Here is a 14,659-nt window from a genome sequence, read left to right on the forward strand (position 1 = left end):
CATGGCTTTTGAAAATGCGGGGTATATAAGCTTCAAATTGCAAAGATTACTCATGATTTTCGTTAACAGCCCTACCATAACTCAAGTCCCAAGAAAACTTAACATTACCCTGTCCCAAATACTCAAACATGTCTCAAACTGGTACTCAAACGGCCAGCTCGGAACTTACTCTCTACGATCTAGCCAGCCAGGGTCGCTGTGCAAGTTGGTCACACAATGCGTTGAAAAGTGCGTGAAACAACTCATCTCTAGCATTATCTTTATTCTGATATCTCTAAGCACGTCTACTTCTAAATTACAAAGAGATACCATACAAGACAACATGGATCGAATATCCAGACATAGAACCAACATTCAAATCTCTGTTCGTAGTTCCCATGCCTTTCTTCCCACCATGCTATTAACCACTCTCTCCATACAGCCAGGTCCAGCCAAACACCTCCGGCATCCAATACACAATCCCTACAATCCAAATTCCAGAAAGAGGCTATGTCCAAGATTCCAGCACCATTGCTACCCTCCTAGAACAGCTCTACCCTACTCCATCTCTCAAAATCGAGACTTCTGCACTCTCTCAAGTCGAAGATTTGATTCCCAAGCTTCAACTCTCAATTCGTCCATTCTGGCTGCCTCTCCTTGCTAAGGGGCTCTTGAATGACGCTTCACGTGCCTATTTTGAAGAGACCCGAAAGGAAAGAGTCGGCATGGATATCTATGAGTATGGTGAAAAGGAAGGTAAAGAGAAGTGTTGGGAAGATGCTGAACCAGTCGTTCGCGAATTAGGGAAATTGCTGAAAGCTAAGGGTGGTCCATTCATCGAGGGAGAGACACGTAAGTTAAAATTGGAATACTGTATTTATGAAAAGAAGCTAACAAAGGTAACGTGATAGCAACCTATGCAGACTTCTTCATCGTTGCTACTCTGCAAATGATAAACAGGATTGATGCAAAAATCTTCGCACGGTTGGTAGAAATGGAGGACTCTTTGGGAAAGGTACATGCGGCCTGTAAAGCATGGTTGAAACGGGATGATCATTGAGAACTCTATGCTCGGGATCCAAATCTATGAAGCATACCAACACTCGTAGTTTTGCAATTTTTATTTGAATCATTCATCAAACTCATGCGATGTTTTGAGATGCCATACACCAACGTGTTATCTGACATCTTGCATAATAACCGCAAATCCTGACTCATATGTGTGTATATTCCAAAATTCCTTTTCAAAATGGTTTGGTTCAAGGATTTACCTTTCAACATCTTATCTCGACGGACTGTCTGTCTGGCAAAAGTCCAGTTCAGACGGTAGAAAGACAAAAACTCCCACCATAGTCTACAGAACTTCGTCTAAATGCCTTAAAACACCCTATGCTAGGTTCCAGCCCATCAAACCATCCGAACCCATCTTGAACATTTGAGCTGCCGGATATTTTCTAGGATAATCGAAATGGAAAATCCGGAGTAGGCGACAAAGCCGGTATGTCAGATCATGTTGCTCATTGGTGGATCGCCCTTCTCACACACGGGGTTCAACGGCTGAGCGCCACGCGAGCTTTCTTTACAAAAATTCCTATTTTACGTCTCGCAGCTCGGCCCATTCGCTCTTGGTTTAGAATGAATCAGCTTTGGCATTTAGAAACATGATACAAGTGGCACCTAAGATCTCTAGAGTATAGAATAATACAAATTTAGACATTCTGAATCTTTCTTTCTCAGTGTCTTTTTTAGATTCTGAACAACCGTTCAAAACATTCTTGTATCTCTATGTATCCCTCGTATTAAATAAAGCTATCTATAAATTAGATGTACTTTGACCTGGATCTCGACCTCAAATCCCCGATTCGATATTAATACTGAAATTGACCATGAAGGTGCCAGTGAACAACACAAGGCAGCTTCTCTATGTCGCAATACCGTAATTGCTGCCCTTTGAAATCGATCTGGAGGTCGAACCCACAGTATTGATTTGTATAGCGACCGGCATTCGCTTCCCCACCAGTGATGACTATGATGAGCCCTCAGGTATATAATTTGGTATTCAGCTCATATGTTCCCTTCAAAGACTTTTATATCTTATTTTCAACGAATTCCGGATAAAAAGAGATCCAATATCCAAAAATTTGTAGTATCGAACTGCAGGTCATATCACTGAACACTGAAAGCCCCAGGCATAGTATAAGTAGGACATTTCGCTTCCTCCTCGGCTAAGCGTAATTGTTTGAGACGTTCTCTTTCCTCTTTTGGGATGTACGGTGGGAAATTTGGCGGCTCAAAACCCTCATATTCCCATGCCACACAAACTCCGTCCTCACAATCATGGGGACAGACCAAACGATAGGGCAGGGGATCTATAGTTTCGGTATCAGTATGAAGTTCTACGTCCATCTACGTCAAGTCGAAAGTATCTGAATTGACATGAACATCGAAACTAATTGAGGATACTGAATCAAACTCGATCATTCGAGACAATTTAAACGTTGAGATCAACTCGACTCGAATGCTCAGGCCACTTCAAAACTTCAATCTTTGCATAAGAAAAATAGATATACAAAAACTGAAGCCAAACATAGTATCTAGTTCTAGATGTCAGACATTCTGGGGAAGACTCACCGAAACTTGTTTCCATAGTATTCTTATCAGTGCGATCGATGATAGTAGCGCCGATTTCTCCTGCCAGTGACGAATTATTATCGACGATTTCCACGTTCTTTTTTCCCGTTCTGATTGATCGGAGCGTGCGCCTCCATTCAAGATCTACTTTTTGATGTATATTGCCTATAGTTATAGGTCGTTGACATCTATCACAGTGATAGATACCGGGAGTTTGGCTATCTGGTTCGGGAAGGGGGGAAACAGGTGGATCTTTCTCAAATAATTCCATGAGCGTATCTTGGGTCCATCCATCATACTGTGATTTCATCGCTGCTAGCTCTTGAGTGACGAAGTCTGATATGTCAAACTCTAGATCTCTCAAAAGAGTACGCCAGACCAAGAATCCTCTCCCACTGTACATTGCTAGCATAGTCGGCGTTTCTCCCAAAATGGAAGGATAATTGGATAGTCCTTCAAAACAAAGATGTAGATCTGCCGTTGTGGTTTTTTCAACAAGGGTCTTCGTCCCTAAAGCATCCCGCAACAGCAGGCCTTTTTTCAAAGCATCATGAAGTATCGGTCTTTGCTCTGTGTTATGTATTTTGCCCGGTACACTGTTTAGAACCCACTGTAGTACTGGACCATCGTAAAGAAAGGGCAATATGTAGCTCCAAAGAAACCCACAAAGGTCGGCGGAGGTTCGGAGATAGATGAAACCTATCTGCTGGACGATAGAAAGTGCCGCCTCATTTCTTTCGGTGTAGGAAAGATCCAACTTTTTGCCATGTCGAAAGAAAAGTAGAAACCTCTGAATTATATGGTACTTGAATTCCTCGTCTTCTGTATCATAACGTCCCAAGAGATCCGCCATTGCAATTTTCAACTTTACATCATGGCATTCCCCAAGATAGAGAGCACCAATGGGTTTCCTAGTGCACTTAATATTAGCATGATGTTTGCTCATATCTAAATTGAGTTCAATATAATGTGTGTCGACTTTTTCGAACCTCTAAAAATGGCTGAATGGCACAAAAACTGCGTTCCAGATAAAATAGACATTCCAAGCTGCGTGAGCACTTCAGAAAAAAGAATATCTCAAGTGCATTCAAATATCCGAAAAATTCGATCATCGCAAATTGATGCAACGATCAAGATCTGATCATCGGCCTAAAATCGGGACTTGTAGAAACACGGAAAACAATCTTACACTCGCTTTGTCCATTCCCCTACCTGTACATCTGCACCTTCCGAGAGCAGTAACTTGGATATATCCATTTGATGATGGAGAGCGGCATACTGGATATTTTACGTCAATGATCGTTCAAAAATGTCCCAAACGAGAGTATTACCCATAATGGAGTCCGACCCAATGGATCCCTATCATGAGGAGAAGCGTCTCCTCTACTGAGTAGCGTTCTGACGCCACCAAGATTACCTTCACGGCAAAATTGAAAGATTAAAGAGCTCTCAGGAACTGCGCGAAAAGGCTGGAAAGAGTATCGCCATCCTCTTGATGCTAGAATAGACAACTCGATGCCATATCCAACACCAAGTTTAGCAAGCCACTTTGAAGGGTATATGATCAGTTGAGATTCTTCTTCCACGGTTTCTTTGACCCCAGATGCGTGGACGACTTCCTCCGTAGTTTTCATAGATTCTTTCCAGAAATTCGAAAATGGTCCATTAATCTGACGTCTCTTGTAAACATAGACGTTGCGCTTTCGTGAACCGATCGCTCTTGGTTTGGGCGATACCGCGATCGCATATTCAAGTGGCGGCTTATTGCATTGTTTATCGTCATCTTTCCAAGTCAATCTTTGTCCTATCGAGTCAGGGCAGAAGTGCGCTAGCTTTTTCTCATGGCATCCGGCCGACAGACTCAACGGATCCTGCTTTTCTGTTGAAATCCTTGCTAGCTGCTGTTCCGTTATTTGCATCCTTCCAGATATTTGAGTGCTCAATTCAGAGCTCTGTTGAAAAATTTGGTAAATGTTAGATATCGAAGGTGCCCGCGCTCTACCAAATATCAAGTTAGCATCCATCAATATATGTCTATCTAAAATTCTTACAAAAGGCTGTTGACTTGAATGTGTAGTATGTTTGTTTTCGCTTCCGAGATAGACTTTTGTAAAGAATCTATTTCAGACTTCTGCAACACAATCTTCCAAGCAGCCCATTTCCGCTTTCGTATTTTTGAAGAACTGAGGTTCCGTCTCGTGTCTTCCACTTTGGAATGAAGTTTGAGAATCTTGGAGCAACAATCTTTCAGGGCTTCGTCGAATATATCAGAAAACGAATGGAGTTGCGCTAGTTCGTGACTTTGTGTCAAGATCTTGGAAAGAAGTCCAAGTTCTCGAAAGATACTCGCAATGTTATCCGGAGCATCTTCGACCGCTTTCCAAAAGTCGACTAACTTATGAATAGTCTCTGCAAGCTGGACAGCAATAGACACAACAGCAAACACCGCGGAAGCACTAGAAAGACCATCCATGACGAATGATGTTGCTAGAAAGTAACGGGAAGAATGACCTATAGTCAAATAGGACGATTGTGCGAGAAGCCTTATATAAGGCACACACATTTTATACCCAGTCGAGACAATTGGCACTGCCCCCATAGCCTGACAAAGGATTAAATTCGAAATTCGCCCTCCTCATGCAGCTGAAACGCGCATCCTCTGCTGACATCGAATCATTTTATTCGATGTGGTAGGATGCAGAAGCGAAGATGCATGACAGGGTTGCCGACACAATAAATCCACAGGCCCCTGGAGATTACGCGCCTACCACGTCAACCAATTAAATCGAAGAATCGAAATAATCAGTTGATTATCAAACAAGAAGTTGAACACTGAACTACAAGAGATAATTTCGAGGTCGATATAGATAGAGATTTCGGAAAGTATTGATTCCGGAAAGCAACCTAATTTTCAATTTGGATTGGGGCATGGAAAAGCATTTGGGAAGCTGTGAAGAATCATTAATGGAATTTATCTGGAGAGAACATTAAAGAGCATTATGAAGTAAAAGCCCCGGGCATCGTATAAGTAGGACATTTTGCCTCCTCCTCTGTTAAGCGTAAGTGCTCTAGTCGCAATTGTTCCTCCTCGGAGACATATGGTGGAAATACTGGTAGGTCCTCTGAATCATTTTCAAATACATCATGGACAGAAACGCGATCACGGCATCTATCGGAACATACAAAGCGATAAGGTAATGGTAGCCACGTCTTCCGTTGACTGTTTGGTATCGACTTTCCACTTTTGTCAGCAATTACGGTCGAGGTCGAGCCATCCTTCTCAGGTCTTGTATGCGAGGAATGGGGCATTTGAGCACGACCAGTCCTAATCTCTCGAAGTTGTCTTCTGAATTCAAGATCGATCTTAACGCGATACATGCCAACTGAGACACTGAGATGTTTGCATCTGTCACATTCAGGAAACCCATTGAAGGCTCTCCTTCCCTTGTAAATGGGTGTGTTGAAGTGGTGTCGGAACAAGGCCTCTAGTGTTGCTTTCGTCCAACCCATGGAGGGCAAAAGTTTAGCATCGAGCTCCCGCTCGATGAACGCATTCATGTCTTGTTTTGTTTCTTGAAGAAGCCTCCGCCATGGAATGAACATGTCTTGGTCATACATAGCCAGAACTGTTGGGGTCTGTGGTTCGTGTGGGCCCCAAGACCCGTAACCATGGCAAATATGTAAGTTTGTTGTCCTCTCCATAATCATTTTCACAGAAAGCTGATCTCTATGAAGGAACCGGGCCCCAATTAAATAGTGGAGTAAAGAGTAGGAACTAATGCTGTCTTCCTCTATTTCGAGAGCTCCCTTGATTCTACCTATCAACCAATGTATGAGCTTTCCTGCGTGACCATCTGATACCATTCCTCGAAGGTAGCTCGCCTGAGCTGCATTACCAGTGCGTAAAGATGGATTTAAAGCTTTAAATACACATAACATGTTGTCGGAGAGTTCTTCTTGAGTCATGTTGGGCTGTTTGCTTGGAGTGTAGAACATCGCCATCCTGCCAATAGTACCGTATTTACTATCATCGTCTTTGGATTTTGAGTAAAATTCTAAAGTCTCAACCATGCCAATTTTCAATCGAGCGTCAAGTACCAGGGGGTTTCGCCATAGGTTGATATCAGTAGCTGTATCTTTGGCTCCAGCGGAAATCAAAAATCTCGCCACGTCTACTTGGCCATAATTGACTGCGGTCTGCAATGTGTGAGTGATCAAATACAAGAATTTGTGCGAAATTGGCCTACCCATAATGGCGTTTTGCCCAGCGGATTCTCACATTCTAGAGATGCATCGCCACGATCCAGGAGGATCTTGACACCGGCGACATTACCTTGTCGACAAAGGTCGAAAATCAATGCATCCTCGGGAACAGCACCAAAGGAATTGAATGTGAACATCCAACCATTATCAACGGTTGCTGACATGCGAATCCCCACACTTACACCAAGACGATGTAACCATTTGGCTGGATAGAAGACTACGCCAACTTTTGTCTCAACGGTCTCCCGAGAACCCAATACATGTCTACTTGTCCTTTTCGTCGATGAGGACCTGACTCGAAATGAGAAGATAGGTGTCTGGCCGTCAGCCTCCCACGACTGCATTTTAGAAACCCTTTGAGCAGTGATTTGTTCCTTGGAATTATTGGCTGAGACTCCTCCCGAGGGCGCAGATAGATTTTTCCGCAAAACCACGGTATCAGTAGTCTGGGAACAGACATGAATTTTATTGCCTTGACACAAATACGGTAGGCCTGCATCTGAAGTATCCCCGCCCGCTGAGAGTATGGGCATATTATATGAGGGGAGAAACGATGTGGACCTATCCATATGCCTGTGGCTTTGCGAGTATTGTACTACAAACTCCTGAATCGCGCTCATGCCTTTCGAGGTAGCTTCTTGATGTCGAAGAGCCATTTCCACCATATCACTATTGAGATCAGAAAATTTCTTTGTTTAATAGGCGTGGTAGGTTCGTTTAGAGAGTCTTTTAATTGAACAGGCATTCAATAGCTCTGCTTGTCTCTCCTCTTGAAGAATGATGGATGGATAGCTTACAAAATAGCATCTTGCTTGATCATCTGCACGGCCACCAAAGATTCTCCTACCGACTCACGCATTTTTCTGATTTCTTCTTTTCTCAAAGTAATTTTCAGAGCAGCCCACTTCCTCTTGCGAGATGAGAATGAGTTAAATGCGGTCATCGTAGGAGACAGCTTTGACGAAAGATGTCCAACTCTCTTCTGACATTTGGTTAAGATTCGCTTGGCAATCGGATCATAGGGACTATGCTGAGCAAACTTTTTCTCATTTTGTATTAGGGCCGCCGACAAAAGCTCCAAATCGTTGAAGAGGTCACAAATTTCTCCTGGTGCATCCTCAACAGCCTGCCAGAACTCAACTAGCTTTTTGACACTTTCGGCTAACTGGACGGCGAGGGATATAACAGCGAAGGCAGCTGAAGCACTGGAAAGACCTTCCATACTAAATAAAAAAAGAACTATGCAGAAAAATACAAAAAATAAAATAAAGAGATGGATTTACGGGCACTGGAAGCCTCATTAAAGGTTGCCATTGCCTAGATTGTTTTCAAGGGCGAATGAAGCGCCCGGCGCATGTTCAAACGCAGGGAGTGCTTATCCACGCACTCCGTAACCCTGTAAAACTCCGCTTCCACACTTCTACCACACCTTAAAAAAACAATTGGGTGTGATTCAACGACAATAATTTCTGTCGACCGAAGCTGGATTCTATCCTTGAAAAGACTTATTTTGCCACCGGCTTTATTTACTTATTTGGTCTTCCGAGACCCTTAAGTCGCAAATAAACATCACAGCCCCATCCATAAAGCGATTGGATTTCGATGCCACCCCCAAAATATTCAGCGTATGCTCTTCCAAGTGGTAGCCCGTATCCTAGCCCAGCAATCGAGCTACTCTCACCCCCAGCGCCTGATAAAACATTCAAAGCATCCATGCTCCCATTGCTGTGGCCTTGCCCGGGTAATTCGTCTTCTTCCGAAAATGTTGTAAATGAATATGACCATACGTTTGGTAATACTTCAGGACTGATTCCACCTCCTCGGTCTCGAATACGAATGGTAACACCAGGAGCGGAATCTTCAAACGGTTTGATTGGGGGGTTGCCATCCAGAAATGCACCCGGGCTAGACTTACTCTGTGGATCATTTATCGTAGAGAGCTCTGGCTCTGCAGCTATTGTTATGACTACTGGTTCATTAGACCTACCAGATTCGACGGTCGCACGGAACGCGTTTTTGAGTAATTCAGTGATTATGTATTCTAAATGGACTGGCACAAATGCAAATGTTGTCTCCGGTTCTCCATCGATGATCCAAGTTGGTCGGACGCCGTATTTGAGTTCGCAGATTTCTGAGACAAAATTTCCACATGAATTCACTATTGACGCCGGGTTTAAAGCTGTATCTATAACCCCAATGTAAGATGATGGCTCCGCCTCGGAATGCCCCATTTGGTGAGGTTGAGATGAGAGATGTAATGCGATGTGTTGCTCCGCGATTAATCGAGTACCTATCCGAGCACGAAGATGCTCATCCAGAAATCGTGTCACCTCAGACGGACTTATGTACTTTCGGCACTCAAGAAAACCTCTTGCAAGAGTTGGAATTGTGTGCGAGTGTGTTTCCACCAAATCTGCTAACACCTCCGTAAACCTTATTTCGTCTTCCAAGGTAGATATAGTTTTGTATGGTAAAAGGGTGGATAATGAATGGAGATAATTATTGTAGATTCTTGAGATGTTCGGATTTGATACTACGATAAATGGCAGATTTCGCAACGCTTGTATTCTGTGCGCAAGACGGATGGGAAGGAGATCGAGCGTGAAATTCGCAGATGAAAACAAGGCTTCTGTTGATAAGGATGGGCGGCCATGTCTGGTCAATAGATTAGTATCTTGGGCAATCGAGAATGATATCACGGACTTGACCAAATCTGCCAAGCTCAGTGTATGCAGAGGTTTGCTTGCAAGATTCGCGATTTCGCTGTCTGCAATAGTGGTTGAGCTTGGAGGGTGTGACCATTTATGAGCTGATGGCGATGGGTAACGGGCGGTGCTGGCATATCTTAAAGCTGATCCAGGGTGATTAAGCCATCTCTTTGCAGGCCGGGCAGAGCTCAAATTTCGAAAACAATTATTCATGGTGACATTGGGGTTTGGGGAATATGGTGAATGTTCGTAACAGCATGGCGTACAATTCTTCCGTTGTCGACACTGGACTCGCTAAACATAAGACAAACACGTAGGAAATTCTTGGAGGAAAACGGTATGAATGTTCCAACTTCAGTTGATTTTCTACTACTAGATGAATGCATAATGCTTCCATAAACTCCCATTCCACCTCAAAAATAGTCATATTTCTTCACTCGACGTCTATCTCTATTGGGTTTTTACCGTGCCATTTGCTTCCACAAATTCTACATGGTCGTGCGCTTCTAAGGTTGAGACGGTGCCTTCCGGCATTTCAACACTACATAGATGTCAGAAAGAGAATACACAAGTAAGAATCTGTAATGTATTACACAAAACCTGGCGAGATACCGGTGCGGTCGTATTCGCTCTTAACCTCGCACCCTTGCTCCTCGATGGCCTTTCTGGCTCTACAATATCTGTAAGTAATTTGCTATGCCGTCGCTGGAGATACTTTTAGTTCGTACGCAGCATATTGTTCCTCTGAAAGATTTTTCTTGACTCCGACCTAGGTATAGTGAGTCAGTTGTATGTCCATATATGTCAGGAATGGACGTGGCGTTCGTACAATGTAGGAAGACATGGTGATGGTTTGGCTTATGAGGGGTTCAGTGAGGTGGTATGTGTCTGAAGGTGTATTGAATGATCAAGATTATGAAGTCTAGTTACTAGGTAGGTCGATATATATTTTATAAGTAGGGAAGGATGAAAACACGAAGGTAGAGATGAAGTCTTATATAGATTTTGAGCAGAAAGGTTTCAAGTGGGATGGGTTGCATGTTACCAAGCAGATGGAGGGGACCTCTATCACGATTCATGATGGCCTACTCATACGTCATCTCTTGGGTTGACACGTCTGTAATCATGGAGGGGATAAGCTTTCGAGACCGGCCCACAAGGCTATCATGAGGCATACCGGTATGCAGATAATTGAGTAGACTGGCTCCATTGGTTATAGGGGGAGATGAAGTCTCCGTACATTTTACCAAGATTTTACCCTTTTTTATGTTACTTGCATGAGATTCTTCATCAGGTGCCACTGCATATCTTCAGCTGTAAAGTTGGTCCAATGGCAGCCAATAGCCCACTACCGTCTAAACTCGTCAAATCCAAAACACACGTTCCCCATCCTGGAATGAGATCTGGATGTACGACTAGGTGGGATCCATTCTCAATCTACTAATCCTCGCTTTTTCGACAAGGCAGGCTACTAGAGATGAGAAAACCTTGGAAGGGGTGAATGGGTGGGATCGTTAGTTCTAAAGTGGATAGAGCATTGGACATTTCTGCTGATTGTTCCGCCAGGGAATATCTGAGTACAGAGTAGAAAATAAGAGGAAACCTGGAATCCAAGAGGGTTTAGTGTGTTCTGGATTTGGTAAGTCAGTATGGCATCCGAATACCAGCTTCCCCATACATACCAGCAAGATGGTAAGCTATCTACTAGTAGCCCATCTCCCATCTGGGTCAAAATGATGGAGTGGAGTTATTTATAGTAACCTTATCGCGGTGCCACAACTCTCGATCAGTGCCACAAACGCCACAATTTGGCACCTTCCTGTCCAAGCAGGTCCTTTGATGATAACGGTTCAATTGAATGGTATACGTGCACATTATAAACATATTCGCTGTCCAGAATATCATTGATGATGAAGAAGAAGAAACAGTAAGATATATTGTGTATATAACAAAATCTACTTTGACGATTTGACGAAACCCCTATAATATACTTGCACCATATCTAGTACCGACGAGGTACTAAAGTAGAACATAAGAAAACTAAACAAACTGGGGAATATGGACAAGATACTACATCTACTCAAACACCATCCGCGAAAGCCCCACCACCAGCCGCAGTATCAACCACAATACTATCCTTCAGACCACAAACATCGAACAGAGCCCTGGGCGTCAGGTTCTTGGGGGTTCCTACGACACCATCCCTCTTTAATCGCAAGAAAGTCTCTTGGATTGCCAAATATGCTGGAGCGAGAGCAGCAAAAGAGAAGATCATGATACGGAATCCCATCTCTTGTGCTTCCTTGGTGGTGATGATTGGGGTGCTGCCATTCTCAACCATGTTCAAGAGTATTGGCCATGGGGCAAACTCCTTTACAGTCTTTGCAGCCATCTCCTTCGAGGTGTAACCCTCGAGTAAACCAACATCAGCACCCATATCCCGAGCGACCTTCAACCTCTTGACGCACTCATCGTAGCCAAGTTGTTGTAGTGCATCTGTGCGTGCGATCAACACAATGTCGGAGTTCATGGCCTCTTTGGCTGCTTTGGCTGCACGAATTCTCATGTAGAACTCCTCTGCTGGAACAACCTTTTTGCCTTGAAGATGTCCACAACGCTTGTTTTGGATTTGGTCCTCAATGTGGAATCCAGCAACACCGGCTCTGATATACGATTTGACGGCTTTGTCAATGATGAGAGGGCCTGCACATTGGAGAAAGGGTCAGCTATTTGTTTGTGAAGAATCTTGCGCACAGTTTCACTTACCACCGTAACCTGTGTCCATATCGGCAATCAAAGGTGGGCCATAAGGATCAAGATTTGCAATCATCTCGGCATGTTCCTTCATATCAGCCAATTGGGCTATGCCAAGATCTGCCATGCCCAAGCGGGAGGCAGTGGTACCTGCTCCTGTCTGAACCCGAAGATTAGCAACGTGTTTCCCCACGGGTAGCTAGTGCTGCCATGGAACTTTAAACGTACCATGTAAAGGGCTGAGAAGCCGACTTGCAGGGCAACTCGTGCCGAGATACCATCATAAACACCAGGACAAACGATCAATTCATTGGAGTCCCTGAGCATATTCTTCAACTTTGTTGCACCGCTTTCAAACCCTGTGGTTTGCTTGACCGCATTGTTGAATGTCAACATGACTTTGTCTGAGTAGGCAGGCATATCAATGTTGAAAACATGAGTTTTCCCATCGTAAGGTGTAACAGCACCATCGGGCGAACTTGGAACCTAGACAATCATCATTAGCTTTGACTCTTTGAGCAACTACTGTGATGAATGTTGCATACCGAATACTCAGTCACAGTCGCCATAGACTTCTCTTGGAGGATTGGGAGTGATTCCATAATGGGAGCCATAATGTTGTCAAGTGTAATGTAGAGTAAGTAGTGATCTTGTTGTTGATGATTGTATTGCAGATATCACTGTGCTATTGGTGTGCTTGATGATCGAGGTGACTCCAAGCGGGGACTGAAGGGGTTTTTATAGATCTCTCCGACGACATCTCCTCGGTCTCGGTCTTCTGTATCTATCTTCTTTGCCTCTTCGCATCTGCCTGCACATTATTTTTCCGTCCATTCAGCGCCAGCGAAGACGAGATGCGTCCAGGAAATGAATCTCGACCTCACTGATCGATACCCAATGTATCACCTCGCAGAAGGAAGATGAGAATGTAACGTCTTGGTACTGTATTTTGAGTCGTATTCTACATCCTCGTGGATGTAGATGCAGAAAATCCCGCAATGTCACGTCCTTATCACATATCATAGATTAGATTGGCTATCACCATTCTGATGCGAGTGCCGGCGGGTATCATTACTACCGTCGAGGTTATACCGAGAGATACATGAAGAATCGGCATCAGATGCAGGCAATTTTCAAGATTACACCAAGACTCAAGAGCTGCAGGAAGAGCATGAATCAAATTCCCTGCCATACAAAGAAATACCAAGGCATACATGGAGGATCAAGCTCCAGTTTCTTGAAGACCCGTTATTCTTCAAATCAATACCAAGTGATGCAAGCATTGTTAGAACAAATTCATCTTTCCTACAAAGTAATACCAAGGGCTACAGGAAAATTTAAAGCCGAATAATTCCTAAGTACCCAGCCCTTGGCGATAATTGCCCTCAAGCTTATTCTCATCGTTTGAAAATTGAAAGTCATTCAGTACCTCCTCTACAGTTGCATGAGCTTACGAAGAGATTACAATATCAGCTCCACACAATAGAGTTCCTTCTGATGTCTTATAAGTCAAGATATCCATAACATCCACTCGTATTTCGAGGTCTCGGCCTGGATCACAAGGATTTTGATAGGTCCGCTCGGTGTGACAATTGTCCTTTAGTATCAAATTTTCAGCCTTCAGCTGCGCTTTTTGCTTATATGGTTACAGCGCTAAAAAGGCCCTTTTCAATTTTGTTGAAGAAACGCTCCAAGAGCCAAGCGGGCCAAGCCAAGATTGGCCTATCCACAACATGTATTCCACCCTATTGTACAAGAAATCGACAATAAATCAACCTGTGATGTTGTTAGAAAAATTTATCATTATTGACAAAAAACGATGTGCTAAGTTCAAGCAACGCGGTGTGTATAGTTTTTGTTACACAGTGGTTCAGCAGGTGAAAAATGAGAGTATAATCTCCAGGTTTGGGCACATCTACGGAAAGTTGAAAGGGGTTCGCATAGTTCTCCACTGCCTTTCAACGGGTATTAGCGACTATGGAGCACGCAAAGTGCCAAGGCAAGATTAAGATAACGGACTGACCCGAGTTCTATGCATTAGGGAGATTTAGGAGATAAGGTTTAGGTGATAATGTTGCGAATGTCATACCGAGTCTTTTCTCAAGACACCCATATTAATTCACTCATCTTGGAAATAATTGGCGTAGTGGCGAAAGCGTTGTGGCCCCGCAATCTACGATATGTAGAAATAATTCCCACCTCCTCTTCACTCACGGGTAGCGGAGACAAATTGAGGATATTCCGGCTTGGCAAGAAACGATGTTACCTCGATAACCTAAATTAATTGAATTCGCCAGCGTGGGGGGTTTTCCTTTGAAAAGTCT

At 43.6% G+C, this 14,659-nt stretch overlaps 5 protein-coding genes across 5 annotated transcripts; 1 reads left to right on the forward strand and 4 right to left on the reverse strand.

Moving 5' to 3' along the window:
* Positions 1–128: 128 nt before the first annotated feature.
* Positions 129–1,039, forward strand: Bfra_005598 (putative glutathione s-transferase protein; the record flags this gene model as incomplete). The annotated part of the gene is made up of 4 exons (XM_037335980.1): positions 129–228; positions 280–364; positions 422–831; positions 891–1,039. The coding sequence occupies 4 exons, from the start codon at positions 129–131 to the stop codon at positions 1,037–1,039; spliced, it is 744 nt and encodes a 247-aa protein (XP_037191190.1).
* A 1,106-nt stretch (positions 1,040–2,145) lies between these two features.
* On the reverse strand, positions 2,146–8,187 carry Bfra_005599 (uncharacterized protein; the record flags this gene model as incomplete). Its single annotated transcript, XM_037335981.1, is given in 10 exon segments — positions 2,146–2,348; positions 2,611–3,521; positions 3,800–3,888; positions 3,942–4,562; positions 4,662–4,728; positions 4,740–5,001; positions 5,646–6,807; positions 6,858–7,542; positions 7,671–8,088; positions 8,157–8,187. The coding sequence occupies 10 exon segments, from the start codon at positions 8,185–8,187 to the stop codon at positions 2,146–2,148; spliced, it is 4,449 nt and encodes a 1,482-aa protein (XP_037191191.1).
* A 212-nt stretch (positions 8,188–8,399) lies between these two features.
* Positions 8,400–9,794, reverse strand: Bfra_005600 (putative mitochondrial pyruvate dehydrogenase kinase protein; the record flags this gene model as incomplete). The annotated part of the gene is made up of 2 exons (XM_037335982.1): positions 8,400–9,528; positions 9,577–9,794. The coding sequence occupies 2 exons, from the start codon at positions 9,792–9,794 to the stop codon at positions 8,400–8,402; spliced, it is 1,347 nt and encodes a 448-aa protein (XP_037191192.1).
* Positions 9,795–10,031: 237 nt separating this feature from the next.
* Positions 10,032–10,425, reverse strand: Bfra_005601 (uncharacterized protein; the record flags this gene model as incomplete). The annotated part of the gene is made up of 4 exons (XM_037335983.1): positions 10,032–10,122; positions 10,175–10,252; positions 10,310–10,350; positions 10,411–10,425. 4 exons carry the CDS (start codon positions 10,423–10,425, stop codon positions 10,032–10,034), a joined length of 225 nt encoding a protein of 74 aa, XP_037191193.1.
* Positions 10,426–11,661: 1,236 nt separating this feature from the next.
* Positions 11,662–12,949, reverse strand: Bfra_005602 (putative oxaloacetate protein; the record flags this gene model as incomplete). The annotated part of the gene is made up of 4 exons (XM_037335984.1): positions 11,662–12,284; positions 12,348–12,495; positions 12,564–12,821; positions 12,881–12,949. The coding sequence occupies 4 exons, from the start codon at positions 12,947–12,949 to the stop codon at positions 11,662–11,664; spliced, it is 1,098 nt and encodes a 365-aa protein (XP_037191194.1).
* Positions 12,950–14,659: the final 1,710 nt, after the last annotated feature.

This window comes from Botrytis fragariae (genome assembly GCF_013461495.1).
Source record: "Botrytis fragariae strain BVB16 chromosome Unknown tig00000075, whole genome shotgun sequence".
NCBI classification, from domain to species: Eukaryota; Fungi; Ascomycota; class Leotiomycetes; order Helotiales; family Sclerotiniaceae; genus Botrytis; species Botrytis fragariae.